Source organism: Arvicanthis niloticus, chromosome 26 (genome assembly GCF_011762505.2).
Source record: "Arvicanthis niloticus isolate mArvNil1 chromosome 26, mArvNil1.pat.X, whole genome shotgun sequence".
Lineage (NCBI taxonomy): Eukaryota > Metazoa > Chordata > Mammalia > Rodentia > Muridae > Arvicanthis > Arvicanthis niloticus.
The window spans coordinates 32,573,667-32,598,502 of record NC_133434.1 but is presented as its reverse complement, the minus strand read 5'-3'; the positions used below and the strand labels follow the sequence as shown (position 1 = coordinate 32,598,502).

The 24,836-nt window shown below is 52.3% G+C and overlaps 1 protein-coding gene across 1 annotated transcript; it reads right to left on the bottom strand.

Annotated features, from left to right (window-relative positions):
• On the bottom strand, positions 1-24,794 carry Loxl1 (lysyl oxidase like 1). Its single transcript, XM_076925531.1, has 7 exons — positions 23,244-24,794; positions 9,348-9,456; positions 6,090-6,227; positions 5,496-5,652; positions 4,689-4,784; positions 2,893-3,008; positions 1-320 (listed from the first exon to the last, which is right to left on the bottom strand). Exons 1-7 carry the CDS (start codon positions 24,439-24,441, stop codon positions 314-316), a joined length of 1,821 nt encoding a protein of 606 aa, XP_076781646.1. The 5' UTR covers positions 24,442-24,794; the 3' UTR covers positions 1-313.
• Positions 24,795-24,836: the final 42 nt, after the last annotated feature.

Below are 24,836 nucleotides of genomic sequence, written 5' to 3'. Positions count from 1 at the left end.
TTCCAGACTAGAAAACCCTTGTTTTATTCAGCACCTGGGCAATCTTGCCGTGTGGGGTGGCCAAAACATAAAAATTAGAACCAACAACAGACACCGTGGTGTTGTGGAGGAGAAGTAGGTACAAGACAGGGGTCTGGCATCCAGAATCCCTGTGGTTTGGGTCCATGTTCACTCCCTGAGGCCGGCAGGGAGGGATGCCCCAGCGGCCAGCTGCCCTCGCCCTTGGGCTAGATGGCTGAGCTTCTTGGGGGAGGCTGCCTGGAAGCAGGCCCTGCTTTTCAAGGAGAGACAAGGGGGCCTCCGTCCACTCAGATCAGGACCTAAGGAAAGAGAGAGAATGTGAATAGTGTGACATCTGCAAGGTGGCCCACCTCTCTGACAGATAAGGTTCCTTGAGGTGTAGAGGTGGATCCATCTCCCCTTCAGGGCCTCTTACCTCTTTGGGCACAGTCTCAGCATGCCTCCTGCTGGCTGCCCAGGCCCCAGGCCCCAGGCCCCAGGCCCCAGGCCCCAGGCCCCAGGCCCCAGGCCCCAGGCCCCAGGCCCCAGGCCCCAGGTTCTAGCTGTTTTTGTCAAGAAACACTTGCATGCTTGTTATTTTCTAAGTCTGACTCCCCCCTCTTTTTTTTTTCCTTAAAAAGGAGAAAAATGTTCTCTTTTCCCCTCTTCAGAAACATGATGGAAACCCACATGTGTCAGTCCCGTGGCCTTTCTGGGAACGCTCTGTGCAGCTTCCTGTGTATCCTGGCCCAGCAGCCTGCCTGTGGTCAGGGTCACAGAGCCACCCTAATAAGACCTGGGGCTTTCCAAGCACTTATGTAAAGAGGTCTTGGAGGAAGGGCCGTCACCTCCACAGCCACAGGCCTCAGGGGAGCACAAGGGCAAGCCCAGATGTCTACCCTCTGAGAGGGCCCAGATGGTGTGATGGGCTCCCTGTGACCTGAGACACACGGATGAGTAGGCAGGCAGTAGAAACTCAGGCTTATAAAAGCTATACTGTGAAGAGCAGGCGTCAGTCACTGGCCATGTCCCGGGTTATAGAAGCCCGATTCTGCTGGGCGGTGGTGGCGCACGCCTTTAACCCCAGCACTTGGGAGGCAGAGGCAGGCGGATTTCTGAGTTCGAGGCCAGCCTGGTCTACAGAGTGAGTTCCAGAACAGCCAGGGCCCAGGGCTACACAGAGAAACCCTGTCTCGAAAAAAAAAAAAAAAAACCAAGAAAACAAATAAAAGCCCGATTCTACTTCTTCCTGCCTCTGCCTCCCAAGTGCTGGGATTAAAGGCGTGCGCCACCACTGCCCGCCCGATTCTACTTCTAAGTCACCTGATCTCTGTACTAAAGGAGAGGTGGCAAGACCCATTCTTTCAGGTGTGACCCTGTGAGTGGGAGTGATAGGTTAATGAAAGGAAGAGCTGTCTTTAAATGTGCTCTGGTCACACACTGAACCCTGATCCTTGTCATATACTAAGTCCTTGTCATACACCCAGGCCTGATTCTAGTTACACAATGAACCCTGATCCTGGTCATACACTGAACCCTGATTCTTGTCATATACTCAAGCCTGTTTCTAGTTACACACTGAGCCCTGTCCCTGGTCACACACTCAGCCTTGATCCTGGTCACACACTGAACCTTGATCCTTGTCATATACTAAGTCCTGATCCTGGTCATACACTCAGGCCTGATTCTAGTTACACACTGAGCCCTGTCCCTGACCACACGCTGAACCCTGATCCTGGTCATACACTGAACCCTTATCCTTGTCCACTGAGCCTAGATCTTGGCCACATACTGACCCCTGATCCTAGTCACACAATGAACCCTGACCCCATAGACTTAAACTCCCATACTTGCCATCCTTACACACTTTGGGGTAACAATACCTCTCTGGGGCCTTGGAGTTTCATAGCCTGACCACAATGGATGAACTAAGCTTAAAGTGCTGGGACATTTTTTAGTAGAAGAATATTGCTGTGGTCTAAGCAAACATTATAAATTCACAGGGAGGGGCTGGAGAAATGGCTCAGTGGTGAAGAGCACTGACTGTTCTTCCAAAGGTCCTGAGTTCAATTCCCAGCAACCACATGGTGGCTCACAATCATCTGTAATGGGATCCGATGCCCTCTTCTGGTGTGTCTGAAGACAGCTACAGTGTACTCATATACATTAAATAAATAAATAAATAAATAAATAAATCTTTAAAAAAATTCACAGGGAGTAGAGGGAAGTTGTAAGTTTGTAAGCAGAGAAATTGATGCAAAGTGCTTCCTGGAAGGAGAGATTCAGAAGAATGAGTTCAGTTGGTCTGGGACAGCAGGTCCTTAAGACCCTGCTTAGCAACCATAGGACAAAAGCCCAGGACCAGATCCTGTTAGCTTTATGTATGACGAAGACCAGGAATAGAAGTTGGCTTATTCCATCCAGAATGACTCCTAATCTGGGATTATTTTCACTCAGTCCACTTGATAAGGACACAGATGACCGTGCCTGCTGTTCTAGGAACTGGAGACTTGAACATGCTGGCATCAGGCCTGAGGTCCTCATCTCAAGCTTATGTGGGAAGTGAAGAAGGTAGTTCTGAGAGCAAAAGGTGTTATCAGAGCAAAGACACACAGACTAGAATTGCAGAGCCCGTGCATTTAACCAGACCATCCTGCCTTCTGCCGGTTTCTATCTGAAAATCCTAGGGGATTACAGGGCTGGACCCATGTCAATACCCCATAGGCTGAGCTCCACTGTGAGCATTCAGCTTGGGGCTGGTACGCATCTGTATTCAACCATCAACGACTCAGCTCCAAAGTGCAGGAGTCTTAGGTATTTCAGGGAGTCCTGTCTGCTTCCCAGGCAAGAATGTGGTTGAGGTAGGAGTCAGGGGGGTGGGCAAACACGTACTGGACGATTTTGCAGTTTGTTGTAGAAACGTAGCGACCTGTGTAGTGGATGTTGCATCTCACCACGTTGTTGGTGAAGTCAGACTCCAGAACAATGTACTTGGGGTTCACGTGCACCTGGAGAAGAGAAATGGAGACAAGGGGTCTGTCAGGAGGTTGCACCTCACCTGGTTATCAGTGGAGAAGTAGACACAGACGTGACAGAGAGGGAGACAGATGTAGGGACAGATCTGGGGACACAGAGAGAAGAATGGGAAAGAAGGGGCAGCTGTGGTCCAGGAAAGCATCCACTGTCTCCTCAGCAGGAGACTGGAAACTTTTGCAGAGCCAGGGACCATTCCATAGGTCCCCGCATAGGCATTGTTGCCAGATTCTGCACCAGAGAATCCTGGGGATGTGGGGGTGGAAGAGAGAGAGTCAACACCTGGTCTACTGACTCCAGCACTCACAGCTGTCTACCATGACAGGTCCAGCTGACCTGTTGAGGGCCCCAATGCTTGCCAGGGTATTTACCATATACCCTGACGCCACCACTTCTTAAGAAGATGGCCCAAGCACACCTCTGTGTTCTTTGGTTGAAAGAGCTAGAGACAAGCCATGACAGTTTGGATTAGCAGTCACTAAAGGACATGTGGTGGAGTTGTGGGGTACAACCCTGTGATAGAGCACCTGCCTAGCATGGATGGCCCCCATCTTCAGTAACACACAGACACACACAGACACACAGACACACAGACACACACACACACCCCCCACACCAAGAAGAAAAAAAAAACCAAAATACTTAAAGAGAACAGGGCTGGAGAAATGACTCAGCCCCTAAGAACATCGACAGCTCTTCCAGAGGACTCAGGTTTGGTTCCCAGCACCCACAGGGCAGCTCACAGCCATTTGTACCCCAGTCCCAGGGGATGCAATGCCATTTTCTGGTCTCTGAAGGTGCTGCCCACACACAGTGCACAGATATACATACAGAGGAGACACCCATACAGAGAAAAAAGAAATTAGAAAAATTAAAAAAAATATTAAAAAGAACAGACATTACTTGAAATCTTAGTGAGTCTTTACAGCTTGAACTATGTGCCATTTATGTGGTTAATTTGCCCCCCTCCTTCTCTGTTTTTTTTTTTTTTTCAAGACAGGGTTTTTCTGAGCATTCCTGACTGTCCTGGAATTCACTCTGTAGACCAGGCTTTTGGGGGCCACCTCTCCACCGGCCACTTCTTACAGGTACTTGCATGGAGGAACTAAGATGTAACTTCCCGGGGTCAGGCTGTGGGGACATAGCCTTACACTGCACATATGGGTGTCCCAAGCTGAGCAGGGTTTCATCAGTACGTGTTTTATTTGTCCCAGTAACACGGACTGGGTGATGAGTAAGCTAACACCAGTCCAGGTATCAAGAGGGGTTCCTGCCAGAAGGAATCATGGTCACAGATGCCCTGAGGCTTGGCACATGTCGGGTGAGGAGCTGAGAGCCTGCCATCCCAAACATGGGAGGACAGTCTAAATGTCTTTCTGGGTCTTTGTCATTTAGAGGGGACGGTATCATCACCTCCCCTGTTGTTACAGCTGAGCTAAAGATTCCTTGGCGTCTCTAGGGAAAGAGAAGTGATGTCTGCTTGAGACAGAAACCACCAGAAAGGAACATAATCTCAGATAACAGTTGTAGGTGGCAGCCCCGATGAGCAACAAGGCTGGTGGGGGCACGGTCAGAGAAGGGAGCGTCTTTCAGAAGCAGGAGGCAATACACATGGGTACCAGGTTGGAGAGAATGTTGCAGAGCAGGGACCCTACCTTGAGGATGTAGTTCCCAGGCTGCACATCGGTTATGTCGATCCACTGGCAGTCAATGTCTGCGTTGTAGGTGTCATAGCAGCCTGGACTCAGGCCCTGAGGAAAGGGATGAACATGGGTCACATCTTAAAGCCACTTCATATCCTGTGCCCTCCACCCCTACCCCAGGGCAGTCTGGCCCTTCTACCTCTGTGCTTCCTCCCTGACCTGGGCCTACAGTGGTTCAAGCCCTTTCTGAGCCACTGGATGGATGAGCCAAGGATAAGGTGGAGATGCCATAGGCAGAGGGGGCATGAAGTGAAGGGGCAGATGTTTAACGGGGCTTGACAGAGGTCGCTGGAGGAAGGGCTGAAAAGATATGGATGTTCTGTGGATGAAGCAGTGGAAAGATGACCTTTGTCCCCCTTTTGGTAAATGAGACATGGTGTTGTCTAGACTATATGGCAATGTTCTTTTTTTTTTTTGTTTTTCAAGACAGGGTTTTTCTGTGTGGCTCTGGCTGTTCTGGAACTCACTCTATAGACCACGCTGGCCTCAAACTCACAGAGCTCTACCTGCCTCTTCCTCCTAAGTGCTGGGATAAAAAGCGTGAGCCACCACTGCCTGGTGTAGCAATGTTCTTTTATCGCCAAGACAGACACCCCTTGAAATGAGGGGCTTGAACAGGGCCCTTTGATGGTCTCAGGTCTGGCAAGAAGATCCCCAACCAGAACTAAGTGGGCACAGCCTCGCACTTGCTCATTCTTCCCGTGGATGTCCCATGCCCATCTACACGCCCCTGCATGCACCCTGCCACATTAGCCAGACCTGCGTGTGTGAGGTGCATGCATAGCGCTTGAGGTTCCCGAAGTCACAGGTGCTGTCCTCCAGGCAGAAGCTGGCCTTGTGTCCCTCGGCCACTTTCTTGCCCGTAGATGCGTCAAGCAGGTCATAGTGGCTGAACTCGTCCATGCTGTGGTAATGTCTGGGGGAGGAGAGACAAGAAGATCTAGTTTCCCCAGGGCTTTTCTTCATGTCCTCTCATGAAGTGGCCCAGATGATCTGCTTCCTAACCACGGGGCCCTTCTAATTCCATGTCCCACAGGATAGCATCTTGATGCTTGTCATCTCAGAATGACACCTCCAAGGTTCCTCACTTCTTTTCTGGACTCCTTCCTGTTCTGGTCTCCCGTGGGCAGAATCCTGTATTCTAGACATTTCTATCCGTTACCAAGACTGATCATCCTGTGGCCCATCTTTTCACTCAGTTTTGCCGAGGGTCCCGAGGATCCTTGATCTGTGAGGTCCTTTCCAGGGCGGGAATGAGCACCCGCATCTCCCAGTGCTACTGGGGAGGGATTCAGGCACTGAGAGAAAAAGAGGAAGCAGGGAGGGTGGGAAGAAGCGGAGGAGTCTACTTACTGGTGGCAACTATGCCACTCCCAGGTGTGGCGTGGCCGGTTGGGGAGGAAGTCCGCTGTGCCTTGGTTTTTCACACGCTGGGGGAAGCGTAATAGCACTCGGAGGTCGTAGTCGGTGGCCTCAGGGGCATAGGCTGTGCTGTGGGGACAGGGAAGGAGACTGGAATGGGGCTGTGACCACAAAAGTCAGCGAATGCTACGTCAGGCTCCTGTGTCCAGTCCTAGCCATTGTCCTGCCCTGAAGATCCTGTCATTTGATCTCTGCATGACAGTGAGGTCTGTCCTCTTCTCTCCAGACACCATCCAGACCTGGCCTCCTCTCCTTTCTGGCCTTCTGTGCGTGACTGGCAGTCGTTAATGGACTCAGATCACAACCTTGATGACTATAAGGTTCCAGGCAACCTGGCTAGGGACAGTGCCTGCCACCATCCTGGGAGAGGTCAGGGTCATGTGAAAATCTTCTGAGGATAATTTAAAAACAAATGGTTCTGAACCGATGAAGACAGCTGAGCCGGTAGAGCGTCTGCTTTGAAAGCATTTAGAACCGAGTCCAATCCTCAGAGCCCAGTCCAAGAGCTCTGTGCTCCTAATGCCAAAGCTGAGGAAGTGGAGACCGGGGAATCTGTGGCGTTTGCTGGCCAGTGGCCTAGCCTAACTGAAGACTTCATACTAATGACAGACCCTCACTCAAAAGAGGTGGGTGACATCTGGAAAATGACCTGAAAGGTTGTCCTTTGGCCCTTACTTGTACATGAATACACATCACACAGACATGCACACACGCACACACACACACACACACACACACACACACACACAAACAAACAAATAAACAAATATAAATAGATCCTAACAGTCACATCCAGGAGCTTCTAAACTCTTCCTTCTTCTGGTCAGAGCCTTAACTGGTGACCAAAGTATGTGCCACGGGTGTCTTGTATGTGCAACTGAAAGTCAGGTCTGAGCATCTTGGGCTAAGTCTTCATGTTCCTGGTCCCCTGTGCCCCACTACACTACAGACTGAGAGTGAGCTCCAAGGACTTTTTACCCATAAGACTTCTCTCTTATTTCTCCCCTTCCTCCCAAGCTGTTTGTATGACCATAGCCCTAGGGTTCGCTAGTTTCCTATGCCCGATTCAAGTCCCTTCCTCCAGGAAGTCTGCCATGACTGCTCCACTTAGAAGCACCCTGTTTGTCTGTGAGCTCTCTACTACCTATGGTTCATCCTGATGTCACATGCACCCTGGCTGGTGCAGGTGTGATTAGACCACCTCTCCCTGATGGCATGGCTCCAGGACCCGCAATGTGCACTTTGTCTTCTGGAAGCTTGCTCTCTGTGTGACTTTAAATTCCCAGAAGAAGAAAGAGAAAAGAGTAATATCTTTTGTGAGAGAAGGGCACACACACACACACACACACACACACCAGGAAGCCTGGCTGCCAGCTCTCCTTTTTGCAGCTGACCGCTGACAGCTGGCCTGGCTGGCCTCATTTGGGGATGGGTTGTAAGGCCAGAGGCGAGAGGTGGCCCGTCGTGGGGATTAGTTCTCTCTGAGAATATGTCTGGACAGCAGACGGCTCAGACGCAAGTCCCTGTCCCTGTCTGAAGGAGGTTTGGAATCTGTCTGTGTCTGGGTTGAAACAAAACATCCTCCTTGCCTGTTTGGTGAAATCCTGCCCTGCTGTTCGTCTCAGAACATCGTGGGAAAGCAACAGGATCTAGCTTCTAGGCCTAGCTTGGCCACAGGCTCATGGCAAGACTTGAAGCAAATCCCCTCCCTTCTCTGGGTTCAGTCTGCAGTGTGGGACCTGGCCCAGGGCTCCAGCCCACACTTGGACTGATTGTGGAGAATCCTCCCACTGCAGGGCCCCAGCTCTGCAGCCTTTTCTGAGTTGGTAATCCCAGCCTTCCTGAAGGCCACATCCCTCCAGGCTCCTCCTTCTTTGACCTCACTCAGTCCCCCCTCCACTCCCAGTCCCAGTGTTGTACATCCTGGCTCTTAATCTCCTCCTGCTGCCTGCTTAGATCTGTCCTCAGAGCCTGGAACGAGGGGACACTCATTCCAGTTTGATGAAGAAGTCAGCCAGGGCAGAGGGCAGGCTACCTTCTCCTCACCCAGCTGGGAGCTCGGGGCTGGGCACTTGAGATGGTCCAGGAAGATGTAGTGAGAGTTTGGTTTTGACAGGAATAATTTAGATCCGTGAAGGCTACCATGGAGGCTGTACCCTTATCACTGGAAGAATGTCAGCTGAAGTGGTGTGTTCTCCTCCCAAGGACAAGGGACACAAGACAAGGCCTGAATGGTCAGGTCAACTGAGTGGCCGTCCATGGACAGGATAGGGATACTTTGCTCATCTGTGATAACAGAAGGAACTTTCACCAGAGTGTGAATCAGCTCCTGTACCCATCACTCTGATTAGCGTCATTAAAAAAAAAACAAAAACAAAAACAGATGTCTTTATGAAAGAAACATTACATTGAGTTATATGCTGATGAAAGTTCTTTATCTGACCACAAAGAGATAAGAACTTATGGTCAATGACTCTGAGGGGTGCAGAGTTAAAGGACTAGAAGTGAATAAATGTTGACATTCTAAATGGTTTCCTAGAGAGTAGAAGCTAAGAGAGTTCTCACGTTAAAAAAATTATAAAAAAATGTTTTTAAAGTGAACAATGAAAGAGAGAGAGAAAAAAAAAAAAAGCTTTGGGCATTGAAGTCCAGAAGAGTAGCAGATGGAGGTCTCCTTTAACCAGGTCTTTCAACACAGGGAGAGAGCCCCAAAACACAGAAGCTGAGCTCTGCAGGGGCAGGGCAATGGTCTCCTCTCCGCAGAATAGAACAGTGTGTAACTGAGGCCCCCTTGTCACCCATGCCCAGCTATTCCCTGCTATGAGACAGGCTGCCAGGGCCAGACGAAGCCATATCCCTCCTCGACTTATGGCTTTGTGCCCTCCAGGACTTCCCTGTCACCCACACTGACCACTGGGAATTCAGACAGCATCAATTTCAATTCCTTTCCTTGTGCCTTTGTTTCCTAATGGGGCAGCCCGTTCTGCCAGGGCTGGTATTAAGACTGACGTCACGCTGTAGTAAAGGGCCTTGTAGATAACAAATGTAGGTTGACAGAATCCGTCCCTTCCTTCCTCCTCATGCCTTGAACCAGGCAAGATGGAGGGCAGGGCTCTGAGAGGCTTGGATGCTTTGCCAGGCTCTGGGTGATGCCCGCAGACTGCTTCATGCTCTACCCCAGCCTCTTACCTGGCCAGACACTTCTCCTCTGCCGCACATCGCAAGGAGTACAGATGGGCTCTCTGCACGTATGTGGACGCCTGCACGTAGTTGGGGTCCGGGACTAAGTCAGGGAGGCCTGGAGAGAGTGGGAGAGGAAGAACACAGCACTAAAAGGGTGAGGCTGGTTACTGCTGGCTCCAAGGACCTCCTCCACCAAACCGTTGGCCATTCTTCCTGGTCAGTGGGTCCTGGGTTCAAGGAGGTCAGCAGCAACTCACTGCCTCTACTGCTTGGTGGTGTGGGAGCCATTGAGGCATCCTTGAAGATTTGGAATGAGAACAAAACCCAGGAGCTGGAGGGAAAAGCTGTCTGGAGGGTGGAATGGCATGCCAAGAGGAAAGGCTTAGAAACAGGACCAGGGAGACCAAAGGATTTCCTGACAGAGCTACTCCCTCTGTCCTCACTCCTCAGGCCTTGCACACTAGCCAACACACCCCTCTCACCTCTATAGCGAGCCGCCTTCAAAGACCACCAGGACAGCCTGGGCTTATGGCCCAGGGTGGGCCCCAGAAGGTTCACAGGCAGAGCTAGGTGGGTGTTAGTTGGTAGGAGGAGGGGAAGGAAGAAAACACTTTGCCTGAGCCAGCAGAATGTGAAGCCGGATGCCAGCTGAGCTGCTCAGGATATGTGCTTCTTGGCACCTGCTGCCACTTCTGGCTGTCAGACTCCAGGCCAGGCCACAGCCATCCCCTGTGGGCAACCTCTGGTGCCCAACATAAGGAAAGGCCTGGCTCCTACCCCTGCAGGGTTCAGGGGACATCTAAAGACTGCTCCAGCCTTTGGACCACTTGTTCTCTAGGCTACACCAGGGTCAGAGAGCCTTCCCTCTTTTATTCCATTAGTAAGAGTCCTGGTAAGTTAGCACCAATAAGCAGAAACCACAGGCAGGAATCAGACCCATCTCAGTAGAATAAGGACAGGAGGATCTTGATGTTGGGATGAGGGCTCAGGTGGAGGGGCTCTGGTGGAGGGGCTCTGGTGGTGGAGTTGATCCTTGCTCCACAGCTAGCTTACCAGGGAAGTGCCTGGGGCTTTAAATTCTCTAGAGCCTTGGAAATTCTGTCCAACAAATGATTAAAAGAGACTGAAGTCCTAGTATCTTAGACCTCATTCTTGGGGAGTGAGGAAGGGTAAAGGCAGGTAAGGTGGGGTGCTTGAGTCATGGAAAAGGGTGTCTAGGCTCCCTGTCTGTCAATCCCTCCCATCAGCTTGAAGGTTCTGATAGTGAGGCAGACAAAGGAAACCTGGCTTCACAGCCTTTGACAGAGGTATGTGCCTGCATACCCTTCTCTTCTCTTCTCTTCTCTCTCTCTCTCTCTCTCTCTCTCTCTCTCTCTCTCTCTCTCTCCACACACACACACACACACACACACACACACACATACAATTACAGATTCTTTACATACACACACTTACAGACTCTCTCACACACACTTTTGCAAACATGTAAACACACTTGTATTTACAGACATGCACACACACACACACACACATACACACACACTCACACTTACATACATCCCTTGAGCCCCCACCTTGGACCTGTTCTCCCTGGGGTCTGGGCCTCAGGGGCAGCCTGGTCTGGGCAGCCAGGGTGATCTCACTTACTTGGAATGGAGAAGAAGCTTAGAGTACAGGGTGGGTGAGGATGAGGTGGCTCCTGGCAAAAGGGGGACTTCTTGGCCAGCCTAGGCTCTATGACATGAGACCCCTGGAATGTTTGCAGTCATTTCCCCAAGGGACCCTCAGGACCTCAAACCAGCTGGGAGATGGTTCTCACCCACTGATTCCCAGAAGTTTCTGGAAGAGGAGTAAGAAAGGGAGGAGGGGTCCCCTTCCCCCACCCTCTAGCAACTCAGCAATGGGTGGGTGTGGCAGCTGGTCTTAAGCCTCGTGGGCCCAGCATTCAGCACCAGACAGTCTGCCGCTCCCACCCAGGCCCTGTTTCAATAAATACTCCACAGATGGCTCCACAGAGCTTTCCTGGCCCGACCCTTCCTCTCTAGGCTGTTTCATGAGCTGGCCGTGCAATCCTGGACAGTGAGAAGAGCCAGAGTCCAAGGCTAGGGGCACTCAAAGCCAGTTATAGTGTTCTTGTTCCCTGACTAAGCTTGACCCTGGCCACAAGACTGACCACAGTGACCACACAGGAAGTCCTGGTCTAAGTTATGCAGTGAGCATGCGTTCTGGTCACACTTTGACTTGACCATGGTCACTCACCGAGCTTTAACTCTATGCACTATGACTCGATTGTGGTCACATGTTGAACCCTGATCCTGAGCACATACTGAGCCCTGATCCTGCTCATATTGAGACCTAACCCCTGAGCTTTGATTCTTAACACACACTGAGCCCCGATCCTGTTCACACATAGAACCCAGAGCTGGTTAACACACTGAACCCTGATCCTGGGCATACTGAGCCCTGATCTATCAACAACTCTGAGCTTTGTGGTCCTTGGTTTCTTTCTCTACATAGCAAACAAGAGCAAAGGACTAAGAGAAAAGACCTTTCAGAAGGAATCCTTTTTGGTTCTAAAGGAGGCATAGCTTTGGTGTAAGCCCAGGGGCTGCTGGGAGGAGTTATCCGAGAGTACACTGGAGAGACAGGGGCCCTCACACTTCCTGAGGTATAGTATGCCCTGTGGTCTTAAAGAGATACGTACATAGTTACAGATGTGGACAGTTGTGTATTCAGTCACCAGCTGTTAAAGAATCAGAGGATGTGGCCTGCAGGCAATGAGTGAGATGCAGGTCCTACCCTCAGAGAGGCCCCCACCTGAACAGAAGGAACCCACAGAGGAGTATGAGGAAATCCGACTGCAGGAAAATCCCAGTAGGGACTGAGGTATGCCCCATAATCCCAAGTCTCAGCTCTCTCCTTGTCGTTCTTCTGTTTTTTAAAAAATAAACTTCTGGGCTGAAGAAATGGCTCAGCAGTTCAGAGCACTTGCTGCTCTAGCAGAGGACCTCGGTTCCACTCCCAGCACCCACATGGTGGCCCACAACCATCTGCAACTCCAGTTCCAGGGGAGCTGACACTACCTTCTGGCCTCTACAGGCACTAGGCACACACATGACACACATGAATGTATGGAGGCAAAACCCTCATAGAAATCAAATCAAGTCAATAAATACAAGAAAATGAACTTCTTTTTGAAGCTTGCTCTACACACAAAGACACAGATTTTTTGGTGTAGTTTGGCAAGGTTCTCACAGATGTATGATGTCATCAACCACCACCACCAGAGAGGGCGGAAGTATCCCCAGCCCTGACACATACCGATAGGGTTTTAAAACACTGTGAATTGATTTTGTCTTCTTGGGTAGTTACATGAGATCACTCGTGTTATGACGTCAGTATTGTCTTTAATTTTGACCACTACCAAAGTCCCTGTGACTCATCTAACTCCTCCCTCCCTACCCGTGTCCCCACCCCTTGCTATCCTGGAGGTTCAGGCTGGATCTCCTACCTCAGCCTCAGGAGCCCCTTCTGAGGTCCCAGGGAGTGCAGGGCCCTCCCTTTGCTGGTTTGTTTTACCAGGCAGGAATAAAGCCTCCTTCTTCAGGCTGTGATCTACACAGGACAGTCTGGCCTGTCTTGTCCTGTGTGGGGCTTGGGTACGGAGGAAGGCTGGATGGTGACTGAAGTGAGAAGAAGGAAGCCTTACACAGAGATCGGCAGGTTCAGGGATAGGGGAGGCTGGCTTGCCATCAGCTTGTAGGACACAGGCAGGGTGGTCAATATAGAATGAAGTCGAGGTACTCTCAGTGTGATCACCCTTGTTTCAAGATGGGTCAAATTCAAGGGCACCATCAGGTATGGAAAATAATTCTGAGGTAGGGTGGGGGTTGGCATGTATTTTCCAACAAACAAGGAGTCTGTTACTCAACTCTCAGGGCTGGACCTGGAGACTAGAAACGTGGGTTCCGGGGAGTACTTTTCTCTGAGACTGTCACGTTTTTTATAACTATGAAGATTAGGATCAACAAATTTTCTCTTCAGCCCTTACCGCCAGTCATGTTAGGTATGTCCTAGGGCACCTGCAGACCTGTACAGACTGAGTAGTTCACGTCAGATGGGGCTATGTTTTTAAAACACAAATTAGGGCTGGGCATGACTGCTCACATCGTTTATCTCAGCACTTGGGAGGCAGAAGCAGGCTGATTTCTGAGTTTGAGGACAGCCTGGTCTAGAAATTGAGTTACAGGGCAGTCAGGGGTGGAAAAAAAAGGAAGAGGAGGAGGAGGAGGAGGAAGAGGAGGAGGAGGAGGAGGAGGAGGAGGAGGAGGAGGAGGAGGAGAAAGAGGAAGAGGAGGAGGAGGAAGAGAAAGAGGAAGAGGAAGAGGAGGAAGAGGAAGAGGAGGAGGAGAAAGAGGAGGAGGAGGAAGAGGAAGAGGAGGAGGAGGAAGAGGAGGAGGAGGATGAGGAGGAGGAGGAAGAGGAGGAGGAGGAAGAGGAGGAGGAGGAGGAGGAGGAGGAGGAGGAGGAGGAGGAGGAGGAGGAGGAGGAGGAGGAGGAGGAGAATAGCAGAAAACACAGAACAACAACAACAAAAACCCCAAAACCATAAATGAGGGGAGTGGAGAGATGGCTCAGTGGTTGAGCACTTGTTGTTCTTACAGAAGTCCCAGGTTCAGTTTCCAGCACCCACATGGCAGCTCCAAACCATTTGTAGCTCCACAGATGGCTCCACAGAGCTTTCCTGGCCCGACCCTTCCTCTCTAGGCTGTTTCATGAGCTGGCCGTGCAATCCTGGACAGTGAGAAGAGCCAGAGTCCAAGGCTAGGGGCACTCAAAGCCAGTTATAGTGCTCTTGTTCCCTGACTGAGCTCGACCCTGGCCATAAGAATTCGCCATGGAATTTGATGTGACACCCTCTTCTGATATCTTTGGGAATCAGGCAAGAATATGGCGCACATGTATACATGTTGACAAAACATTCATATACACATAAAGAGATGACAGTCTAACAGGACCTGTACTGTATTTTCATTTTTTTCAGTCACCATAAACCTTCAGGACCTCTTATGTGGCTTGGCACTGCTAAGGAGGAGTCTACAGAGAGTCTCCCCAGCATCTCATCCCACCAGGCTCCTGGACGGAGTGGCCTCTGAGTCCTGTTCTCACACTTGTTCTCACTGGCTTGCTGAGCACACATAACCAGCTTCCTTTTGAACCCACAGGGGACCTGTAGCCCTGTTCAGCTTCCTCCCTCATCTCTGTCTCGCAGGTTGGGTGTGGGTTAGAGCCCAAAGACTGTGTGACAACTTTACCTCACTGCCCGTTCTGAGGTTGGCTGGGTTCCTCGTGTTGGAGACTCATATGTGGTCCTCTCCAGGCCTTTCTGCCTCCATGTGTCCACTCTGATCCCCTCATCCCCAAGGCCTAGATCCCTGTGCCAGGTCCCTATGTTCATTCTTCTCTAGGGAGAGATGTGCTGTCCACAGCCTGGGCCAGTGTACTGGGAACACTGAGTCAGAGGACAGCAAAGACCCTTGGGATAGCTGAAGCCCAGTGCTCAGCTGGGGAGGGCCTGGGTGTGAGTGAACCAGGTCCCAAACCATTAAGCAATCAGGCAGAGCTTCCTGCCATGGTGGGCCCCTGTGCCAAGGTACTGAAGATCCAGCCCAGGGAAAGGCCAGACACTGCATCTCAGCTTTGTCCTCAGAGTCCTCTGTGGCAGTCAGGGCTCCACACAAGGACCGGCCACATTGATTCTTGTGACCAATGGCTTCAGGATAAGCCTTGTCCTTCTGTGGTTGGCTAGGCCTAATACTGCTGGACCATTCTCATGATGGCCTCTGGGAATCTGAGGACAATGACCAGGGGCATCTTCCTGGACATAACACAAGTGTGGTCTTCTAGTGGGCAACTAACCCCAGGGGTTAGTTCACCCCTATGTTGATCTCCCAATGTTCTGGCCCATTCCCTGATCTGAAGCTCAGTTTCCCTGTCTGAAAGATGCAGAAAAGACAGAACTCACTGACTCTTGAGCACAGGTTGGAAGGATCCAGAAACACTTGGAGATAAAAATACTTTTTCAGAACTATTCAATCCTTTCCCCAGCCTTGGGTAAGAGCCCGAGACCTCTCACGACCTCAGCAGCCCATGCTTCAACAGTCAGGAAATTATCCCACTGGCTGACCCAAATCCTTCCTGCCTCATTAGAAACCTGTTCCCTCCTGCCCAGCGTGCGCCTTTGCATGTGTCGCCTCCTTTCCTCGTGCTTTGCAGGTTCTGTGAGTTCCATAACCCTCCCCTGGCATCTGTGTTCCCTAAGCCCCTGCTGCTGGGGCTCTCCGAGGATGGGAAGTGGAATTCAACATAGCCCTAATCTCTTGAGCCCAGGACTGGAGGATAAACACAGTCCAGCAGAAACCCATCAGTCGGTTGTGAAATATGTGCTGAGAGGGATGTTTTGGCAAGTGAACACAGCCAGACTCCAGAGGAGCCCCTAGGTGGGGAAAGCAGAAGGCTCTGCCCGGCTCAGACTTGAATAAAGATGAGCCAGCGCGGGGCAGAGCTGGCAGCTCCCAAACCCAGGAAATTATTAGCTAATAATTGAAACATTAAGTTGTCAGCACCCGCCCAGAGGTGCTCCACCTGTTCTTGCTAGCTTGTAGACAAGGTAGCTACAGAAGCCACTCTGCTCCATGGTGACAGGCAATTCCAGGCTGGGGAAAGGGGCTATTATAGCTACCGAGCCATGTCTAGAACCTTCAATGGCTCCCAACTGCCAAAAGAGTGGAGCCTAGACATCGCAGGATGGCTACAAAGGCCTTCTGTGGTCTGTCCTGAACCTTCCTGCCACTCTGGAACTCTGAGCTCTCTCTTCTCTGTGCCCTTCTGTGGATGCATACCCCTCCCCGCTTCTCCTGGTCAATTCTACCCACGCTGGGGCAACAACCCAGAGGCGACCTGTCAAGCCTAACTTCCTCCCCCCAGCATCCTGCTTTCTCTTACCTCGATCACACCCACACCTAACTTCTCAACTCCACACACCCAGCACAGCTGTCAGGCTCTTGCAGTGGCCCCCTAGTGCACAGGGTGTAAAGACCAAAGACTTCATAGTGGCCCTGGAAATTCTCTGTCGTCTGAGCCTTGTTAATCTTTCTGCCCAGTCTCCTATTACATCTCTATTTCTCCATGTAAGCACGCCGGAGCACGCTTGGGAATTCCTGTCTTTGGATCTTTGCACCGCTGTTCCCCTGTCTGTAATGTTCCTCCTCCTCCAGATGACTGAATAGCTAGCTCACTCACACCTCCTTCAACTCTTGGTTCATATAACCCTTTGCTGAGGCCTGCAGTGGTCACCTCTGTGAACTGCTCCCTTCTCCCTACTCTTCATCTCCTTAGACACCCCCATTTTAGCCACAGCACCTACTACTTTCCCTATGAATTATGTATGTAAATCACAGTGCAAGGCCCCCCGAAAGGCAAACATTTCGCATCTCTTTTCACTAACAGTGCCCAGCTGTAAGTGCACAACACACAGTAAGGCGCTAACATCCCTGCCAGGTGACTACACTTCCTCAAGAGACGTTATGCACAATCCTAAGCTGGACAGGAGTTCCTGCGAGCAGCTGGGTTGGTGGGTATTGTCATCTTTTGCCTGCACTGAGCTGCCAGCCTGGGTACCCCATATGTACAGTAGGAAGCTGGGAGCTGGACACTTATGCCAGGTGGTTTCTTACTGGTTGGCAGAGAGAGAAGGCAAGGATGAGTCTAGGGCACTGCTCACCTGCCTGCCCAGGTGCTCAGGGCCAGCATCTGCTGACACTCAGTGAGCAAATGTATGAATGCCTGTACTCACAAAGACTCTGGGAATACCTGCCTTTGTGAGCCTCTCTTCCTTATCAAGCAAAGCTGATGTTAGTTCTCTAAGCCTCTGTACTTTGGGCTTGGGAGACCCATGGCTCCAGTTGGCCCAAGAGCAGGGAGGGGAAAGGGTAGGCTGCCTCCCAAGGTTTGACACTTCTGACAGCACTGGCCTCTCTCCTTTTTGTCTGGCATTCTGACTCCCTCCCCGCTTCCTGGAAAATAGTCAGATGCTTGGTTTCTAGGGGCTTATCACAAGGGGGAGGGACAAGAGACCCAAGCCCAGCCCTCACTCTGTAATCCTGAATCTACACAAGACGCCCCTGGGTTCAGCAGAAGAGGCAGTTGGATCAGTCCATGAGTGGGAACAAGGTTCAGCCTCTCCTTCCAGTCTCCTGCCCCCGCTGCTGCTCCACAGGAATGCTGGGCACAGGAATTGGAAGCAGGTGTGGGCTGCCTGGCTGGACTTCTGGCGGCCTCCTGTTCCCTTCCTCTCCTGCTCGTTCTAGTCACCGCCTAGGGAGTTTTCCATGTGTTCTTGGCTTGGAAAGGAAGTGGGGTGGACTCCAGCAGGGTGCTCCTGGGGAGAGGTGCCCCTCCTGAGTCCAGAAGATACACCCAAGGGCATCAAGAGAAAGGAAAGAGGGGGGACAGAACTTCCTAGCTAGGCTCAGCAGTAGCTTGCTGCCAGCAAAAACACTAACAACCCTCCCTACCCGCACTTCTACGGAGCCCCAACAACAGGGGTGGGCGTGAGGAGTGGGACAGTGTCTGCAACCTCAAGGCAAAACCAAAACAACACAAACACAACAAAATATTGCCCCCTTTAGAGGTTCAGACAAAAGAGTCACTGAACACAGAGTCAGGTGCCACTGTAAACAGTTCCCCCAAGGGGCAAGGCAGATTGAGAATGCGGCAGAGAGAGAGGGTAGACACCCTTCCTAGTCCAGGTAGGCTGCTCATAACTCTGTGGCCTTGGCTTCTCTGTGCCTCAGTTTCCTCCTGTATAAAGTGGGTGATAATGCTATCCTATACTATTAACTGTCTCTCAGGTTGTTAGGTAGTCCAAATGAGAAAAATAGGAAGAAAGTGCTTGGCACAACATAATTCATTTATAAGCAGTGGCAGCTACCATCAGACGCCTGTTTAAACAAGGGACGCTCCACAGAGCCATCCAGGCCGAGGGCAGGAGAGCAGAGACCACATGAGAGGGTAGTGAGCCAGGAGACAGGAAACCTGCCTGGGAGGAGGCCCCTCAGAGCTGTGTGCATTCCCTCAGACATCCACCTCTCCCTCGCAGCCACTCACCTGAGTGACCCTCTACAAATTTCTCAGCCTGGAGACGCCATTGTTCACTGAAGGGGCAACTGAGACTTGAGGTAAGAAAGAGGGATGCTGAGCCATGATTCTTATTCCGGGCATGTCACTGAACACCTCATTTGCAGAGGTGCCCGTCTTACACTGTCTTACACAGACGTTATAAGGACCACGCGACTTTAACTGTGAGACTGTAAGAGTGTTAGCGACTTGGCAAGTGCTTCGGTGACAGGGATGTGTCCTGCCACTCCCGGGCCACCTTACTGTCACAGCCAATACCGGAGTAGCCACGGAGTGATTGAATACATGAACAAGTAAGTGAGTGAGTGAAGTGTCTCTGCTATGCAATCGACACTGAAGAATTTTAAAATGCAGAGCTGTGAACACAGGATGAGCTCACACGGAACTCAAGTCCTGGTATTCCTATCAAAAGTCATGGAGTGACCCTTCATCCTGTCTCTGGAATGGGACCACTAACAGTACCAGGCTGAGACCTGAGGGAGATGAAGAGTGGACTCACTTAGAGCTTCCTCTGGATGTGAGGAGGGTGAGAGGGAGGGGCCCAGCTGGCAGAGAGGCAGGGCTCTTGTCCTACTTCCCTTGCTTATCTTGTACAAAGCTTGTCTGTGGTCCCTCTGAGCCATCTCACCAAGCTTCCTCTTCTCATATTCCTAGGGCCTGTGACCTGTGTCACTAAGAGCCTGTAGGAGCAAATGCAATCATGACATCCCACATGTAGGCCACAAGGCTCAGGAGGTTCTGCGGTTCAGCAAACACTCCATCCCGGCTGTAAGGCTCTAGTTCTGGAAGCTCACTGGGTGGAGGCCTCTGCCTGTCTGTGCGTCTATTCAAAGTGTTGTGGAGGAGAGCAGAGGACCTGGAGGGGAAGGCAGGCTGCGGAAACGGGGAACCAGCCTCAGATGAGTGAGGGCAAGAAGCCAGGACAGCTCCCAGGCTCTGAGGGCCTCTGTAATGCACGAGGCTGGTTAGAGAGGGCACTACCCTGGAAACACCCTTAGATGTTAGGGGAACATGTGGTTCCAGAAGCAGCACAATAGTGGCTGTGGGTGCCTGCAAAGGAGGGAGGAGAAAAGGAAGGGAAAGAAAGTACCTTAGACTCTGAGGTATCCGGTGGAAGAGTCAACATCCAATTGGCCTTGTCAAGACAACAATGGATGACACATGCCAGGCAAGGCTGGCACAGCCACTAGGGATATCCTGATTCACAGCCATCTTTGTGACCCATTCCAGATTCAGTGACTGTGTCTTTTACAGGTTGCCTGGGCTCATGAGACAGGCCAATGTAGAAGAGGAGGAGGGCTAGTCTTTTGAAGCTGGGAGCATCACAACACTGAGACCATCAGTTCAAAACCTTTGAGGCTGTGATACGCAGGAGTCAGGGCAAGGGTGCTGGAGGAAGAGGGTCTGGCAGCAGCCTCAAGGAGAGGTGACATGGGGGTGGGCACAGGGCAGGAGACCTAACAGCCTTGGGAAGCAGCCAACCACACCCCAGGCCTCTCTGAGTGGAATGTGTTGTGAGAGATGAATGAGACATGTGAACCCCCTGGGCCTCTGGAAACCCTCCTTCACCTTTGTGACCTGTCTCAGAGTTAGAGACAAAAAGGGTACTGCAGAAGCCTTGGGGCAGCCCAGCACGGAGCAGGAGAAGAAAGAGAAGGCTGCTGAGGCAAAGGCTGAGCTCAGGACAGACACTTGGAAGCCACACACACAAGGGGGGACGTGGGCGGCGCTCACATGTGTTTGGTGTTGTAAGGACAGATGAACACACCCACACACAAGCACAGGCTGCCAGCGCTGGGCCTCAGACCCCTGGGTATGTGGCCAGGAGGGATGAAGTCAGCCTCGGAGAATCTGCCCTGGGCTCCCACACCAGGCCTGGGGGGCTGATCTCAAGTACAAGGCTCGGACTTCACTGGGCTGGGATTTTCCATGGTCCTAGCCTCATAGCAGGGTGGGGAGGGAGAAGCCAATAGTAGGGGAGTCTAATACCCCTTCTCTGGCTTTGTTGTGAGCCCTAGACTAGAATGTACCCCAAGTCCCTCCCCATCCCCTATTTTCTCCATGATCACAGGAGAGGGAACTCAGAGGCTGCTGATCACCTTTCCCCTGCACAATGCTTGGCCACCTCCTCCTCCTCTGAGAAGTTCTCTCTGAGCCTCTGGATTGGAGGCACTCAGTGTTGCATTACAGATGTTCCCCCTTCCCAGTCTGATTCACTTCCACCTCCTGAGATTCCATTTGCTGTTTGCTTTTCTTTTTGTTTTTGTTTTTTGAGACAGGGTTTCTCTGTGTCCTGGAACTGACTTTATAGACCAGGTTGGCCTCGAACTCAGAAATCAACCTGCCTCTACCTCCTGAGTGCCTAGATCAAGTCTTGTGATGCCACCACTACCACACCTGGTCCAGTCCCTTTGATTTTTGAAGTGGAATTCAGATCCCCCACTCAGGGCTGAATTATGGATATGACAAAGTGAGTGCTCCCCCCCCAGCTGAGGGAGCACTACTCTGTACCTCCCACAGCTCCTATTCTCAATACTGACCTGGTTCACAGCATCAAATTGTGCTTTTCGCCGTGCTTCTCTCAGAGCAAAGCCCGAGTTTGATGCACGCCAACCTACCCACATGGGTCCCAAGAACAGGGCCTTCAGGGGAGAAGCGCTTTTGGTCCAGAATGAACTGTGGGGCTCAAGAGCAGTAGCCAGAGCCCGCTGAGTGTCGCGCACCCCACTCCAAGCACGGGCCTTACCCTTCTCTATCCTCCTCAGAGCCAAATGACTTCCTTGAAAATTCGCAAGCCACAGAGGGTCCCTGGGAAACAGGCTGGCTCAACGCCCAGATGTACAGCCCTCGGCCAGCCCTGTGCCATTTGAGGCCTCTGTTTTCGCCTCAGCCTAAAAGGTGGGGCCCTCCTGGCTGAGCTTCACTGAGCTAAGTAAGGTCTGACATTCTAAGAAAAGCAGCCACTAAAGTCAAGTACTTGATAGGTAACACACCCTTTCCTTCAAGGGACTCCCAGAGCAAGATAGCACAAAGCCATGCTAGCCTGCTGCAGACTGTGCCAAGCTGGTGACAGGACAGGGCTCCGTCAAGGCGTTTGGCATTGCATCATAGAAGCCCTCAACCCTATTTTGAGTCACCATAGCTCCTCCGATTTTCAAAGTGGGATTCAGAGTTCGACTCAAAGCTGTACACTGACCACGACAGTGACTATGACACAGTACTTGCTCTCCTGCCCTTCAGACTCTCCTTCCCCTGGTCTTCAGCTCCAGGATCCCCCCATACAGCAGCCCTTCAATTAGGCATCTTGGCTGGAGAGATCGCTATTCAGTGCTGACAGAGGCTGAGGAGCCAAGGCTGGGCTAGGCATCAGCACCCTTGGGTCCCAAAGGCTCATTGTCACCCGACAGCCCTGGTATGGCAACCCTGGTCTGGAGAAGGGAATTGTGGAAAGAGGAGGCTACCCCAGGGTGTACTGTGTGTGTTGAGAACTCTGTGGAAACCTTGACCGGAGAGCAGACAGCCCTGTATGGAGAGTATCCACAAGGGGATTCTAGGACAGCTGAGGATGGGCGGATGGCCATCCAGCACTGGCCAGACGCAACAGTTGGCCCCTGTCACAATAACAGCACATGTGGAAGCTGCCCATCTGGCAGAAGAAGACTGCTCCACCCTGACCCTTGTGTGCAGATGACATGGCCTTCCCAAGAATAGGTCCCATCTTCATCCCTGGGGAAAGCCAGAGGGTGGCCTGTCTCCAGACATTTCCTAGGACTCACTCTCCCTCAGAGCCAAGACCAAAGTGAAGTAGTGGATCACTGGCCTGGGTTATGTTTTACAGAACATCATGAAGTACAGTGCCCAAGAGAAGTAATATTTAATGCGGTGTGTTTAAAAACAAAATCAATACAAAAAAAAATCTGCAATGAACAAATATCCCATTTCAAATAAAGAAAGGACCCATATTGATTTTTCAGTTTGCCTCAGGTTATGGAAACATTATTGAGTCTGTTTAAAATGTGGACATATTTGTTCATAAGAGATTTTTTTAATGCATTAAAATAGTACTTATCTTCATTACTAAGTTTTTTTTTTTTTTTTTTTTTTTTTTTTTTTTTTTTTTTTTTTTTTTTTTAGTGCTCAGTTGAATTTGATGTCCTGGCCAGTGGGCTCTGGAGTCCCAGCCTTGTGGGATCCCCACAAGGGTCTGAAAATTTTGTCTGTTCAAGTGCTGCTCTCTGACTTACCTCACCGACAGCTAGCTAGCTCACAGAGGTCCAGGTACGGGACACTGCTGTGCCTCCAGAAGCATCCTTAAGGCCTCTTGACCCTGAAGGTCCAAGATTCCCATGATCCTTTGCCTCAGTCTGCACCCGGCATAGGGGAATTTCATAGTGTTAAGAGATTCCCTGACTGGAAAGGAAGAAGCAGGGGAGCAAGGCTTTCCCCACTTGCCCCTAGATGACCCCAGCTAGATCTGCAAAGTACTTCTTAAAACCACAATTCTCCCCAAGCCAGAGTCAGAACACAAACCTACCAGGTAGGCCTTTAACCCTGATGGATAATGGGTGGATTTAGGAGGAGAGGCACACTGGGGCCGTCAGCTAATCGGTCCTTGCTCAGCCACTACTGGGAGGACTTTGGTAAGACTTTGGTCTGCACCCCTGAGGCAGCAATTCACCAGTGGCCAGAATGGATTGTACTCACCGCGGCCATTCTGGTTGGGTCGGTACACACTACCCACGCTGAGCCGGCCCTGCTGGGCGCCATTCCGTTCCCCACCCTGGGAGGGCGCATCAGAGTTTCGTACAGGCAAGTAAGGTGGCTCCAGCACGCGGAATGGGGGCTGTGGCTCCACCGCACGCGGAGGGACATAGGTCTCGGGTGGCACATTGGCAGCATAGGGCGGGTACCAGCCGAGGCGGGGATCCCCAGCAGCACCATAGGTGCCACCGGCCCCGGCGGGGGCCTGCGACACGTCGGTGCTGGGATCAGGGTAGGCCTGCTCGAATCCCGGGGTGCCTTCATTGTACAAGCTGTGCGAGTAACGATGGTCAAGGCCGTCGGAAGGTTGGGGCTGGGGCTGCGGTTGAGGTTGGGGCTGGGGCTGGGGCTGGGGCGCGTAGGGCCTCTCTGGGGCTGGGTAGAAGCCCTGCGCCGGGTACTCGGGCTGCTCCTCGCCCCCACCGCCGTACTCCTCGTAGCGCGCCCGGGGCTGGAAGGGATAGATGACCCCAGCCGAGGCTACAGCCGCCGCCCCCGCGCCCATGCCGCCGCCCGCACCGCGGTAGTACACGTAGCCCTGTTCGTAGGTCCGCGCTGCGGGGTCGTAGTTCTCATATTGGTTCACGAAGGGCGCCTGCGGATAGGGGAACTGCTGCGGGTAGGAGGATGGCTGGCGATAGGTGGTAGCGAAGGCCGAGGCCGAAACCGAGGAGGAGGCGGAGCCCCCGTGCCGTTGCTGGGAGACGGAGGTGCGGGCCCGAGCCATGCCGGTACTGTCCCCGACGGCCACCTCTCTCCAGTTGTCGGGCACTTGGCCGAAGCCAAACGGGTGCCGCGTTTGGCCCCGCACAGTGTCCGAACCCACGCGTCCGGGCAGGGGCAGGGACGGCGCCTGCCGACGCCGGGGTCCCCCCTGACTGCGCCGCTGCGACGTTTGGGGCGCGCCTGCCAGTAGCACCCTGGAGCTACTCTCCCCTCGTTGGGGCCCCGCGGGCACGTACTCAGAGCCCGAGTTGAGCAAGCTGTACACCTGCCCGTTGTTCTCCCACTGGATCAGCTGCCGCCAGCGTCCTGGGTCCGAACCCTGTCCTGGCTGCGCCTGCTGCCCGTGCACCAGGACGCACAGGCAGGCGCCCCACACCAGGGTCCCCAGCTGGCTGCCGGCTCCGGCCAGAGCCATAGTGGCCCTTCTGCAGAGGCCGGGTGGGCAGAGAGGCTCTCAGGAGTGGGCCCCGGTGCGTGCTTCTCTTCCCACGGCCTCGAGGACAGGATGGCTTCTCGCCCGCCCAAGCTCTAGCTTTGTCCATCCTGGCCTTGTCCCGAGCGGGACGGCTCCTCCGATGACAGCATTTCGAGGCCAAGGGGTCAGGGCAGGGCAGGGGCGGTGCCCAGGGCTGCACGAGGCTTTCCGCAGGGCACGGGACGGGCAGGACCTCCTGGGGCCCTTACATGGCCAGCCCCACACTGGCTGGCTGCTCGCTAGGCTGGCGCTTTCCCACTCTGAATGAATAAGCAACAGGCTGGAAGTGTCTGGAGGTTTCAGAAACCTGGTCCGCCTGCTGGGGCCTCCTCCGC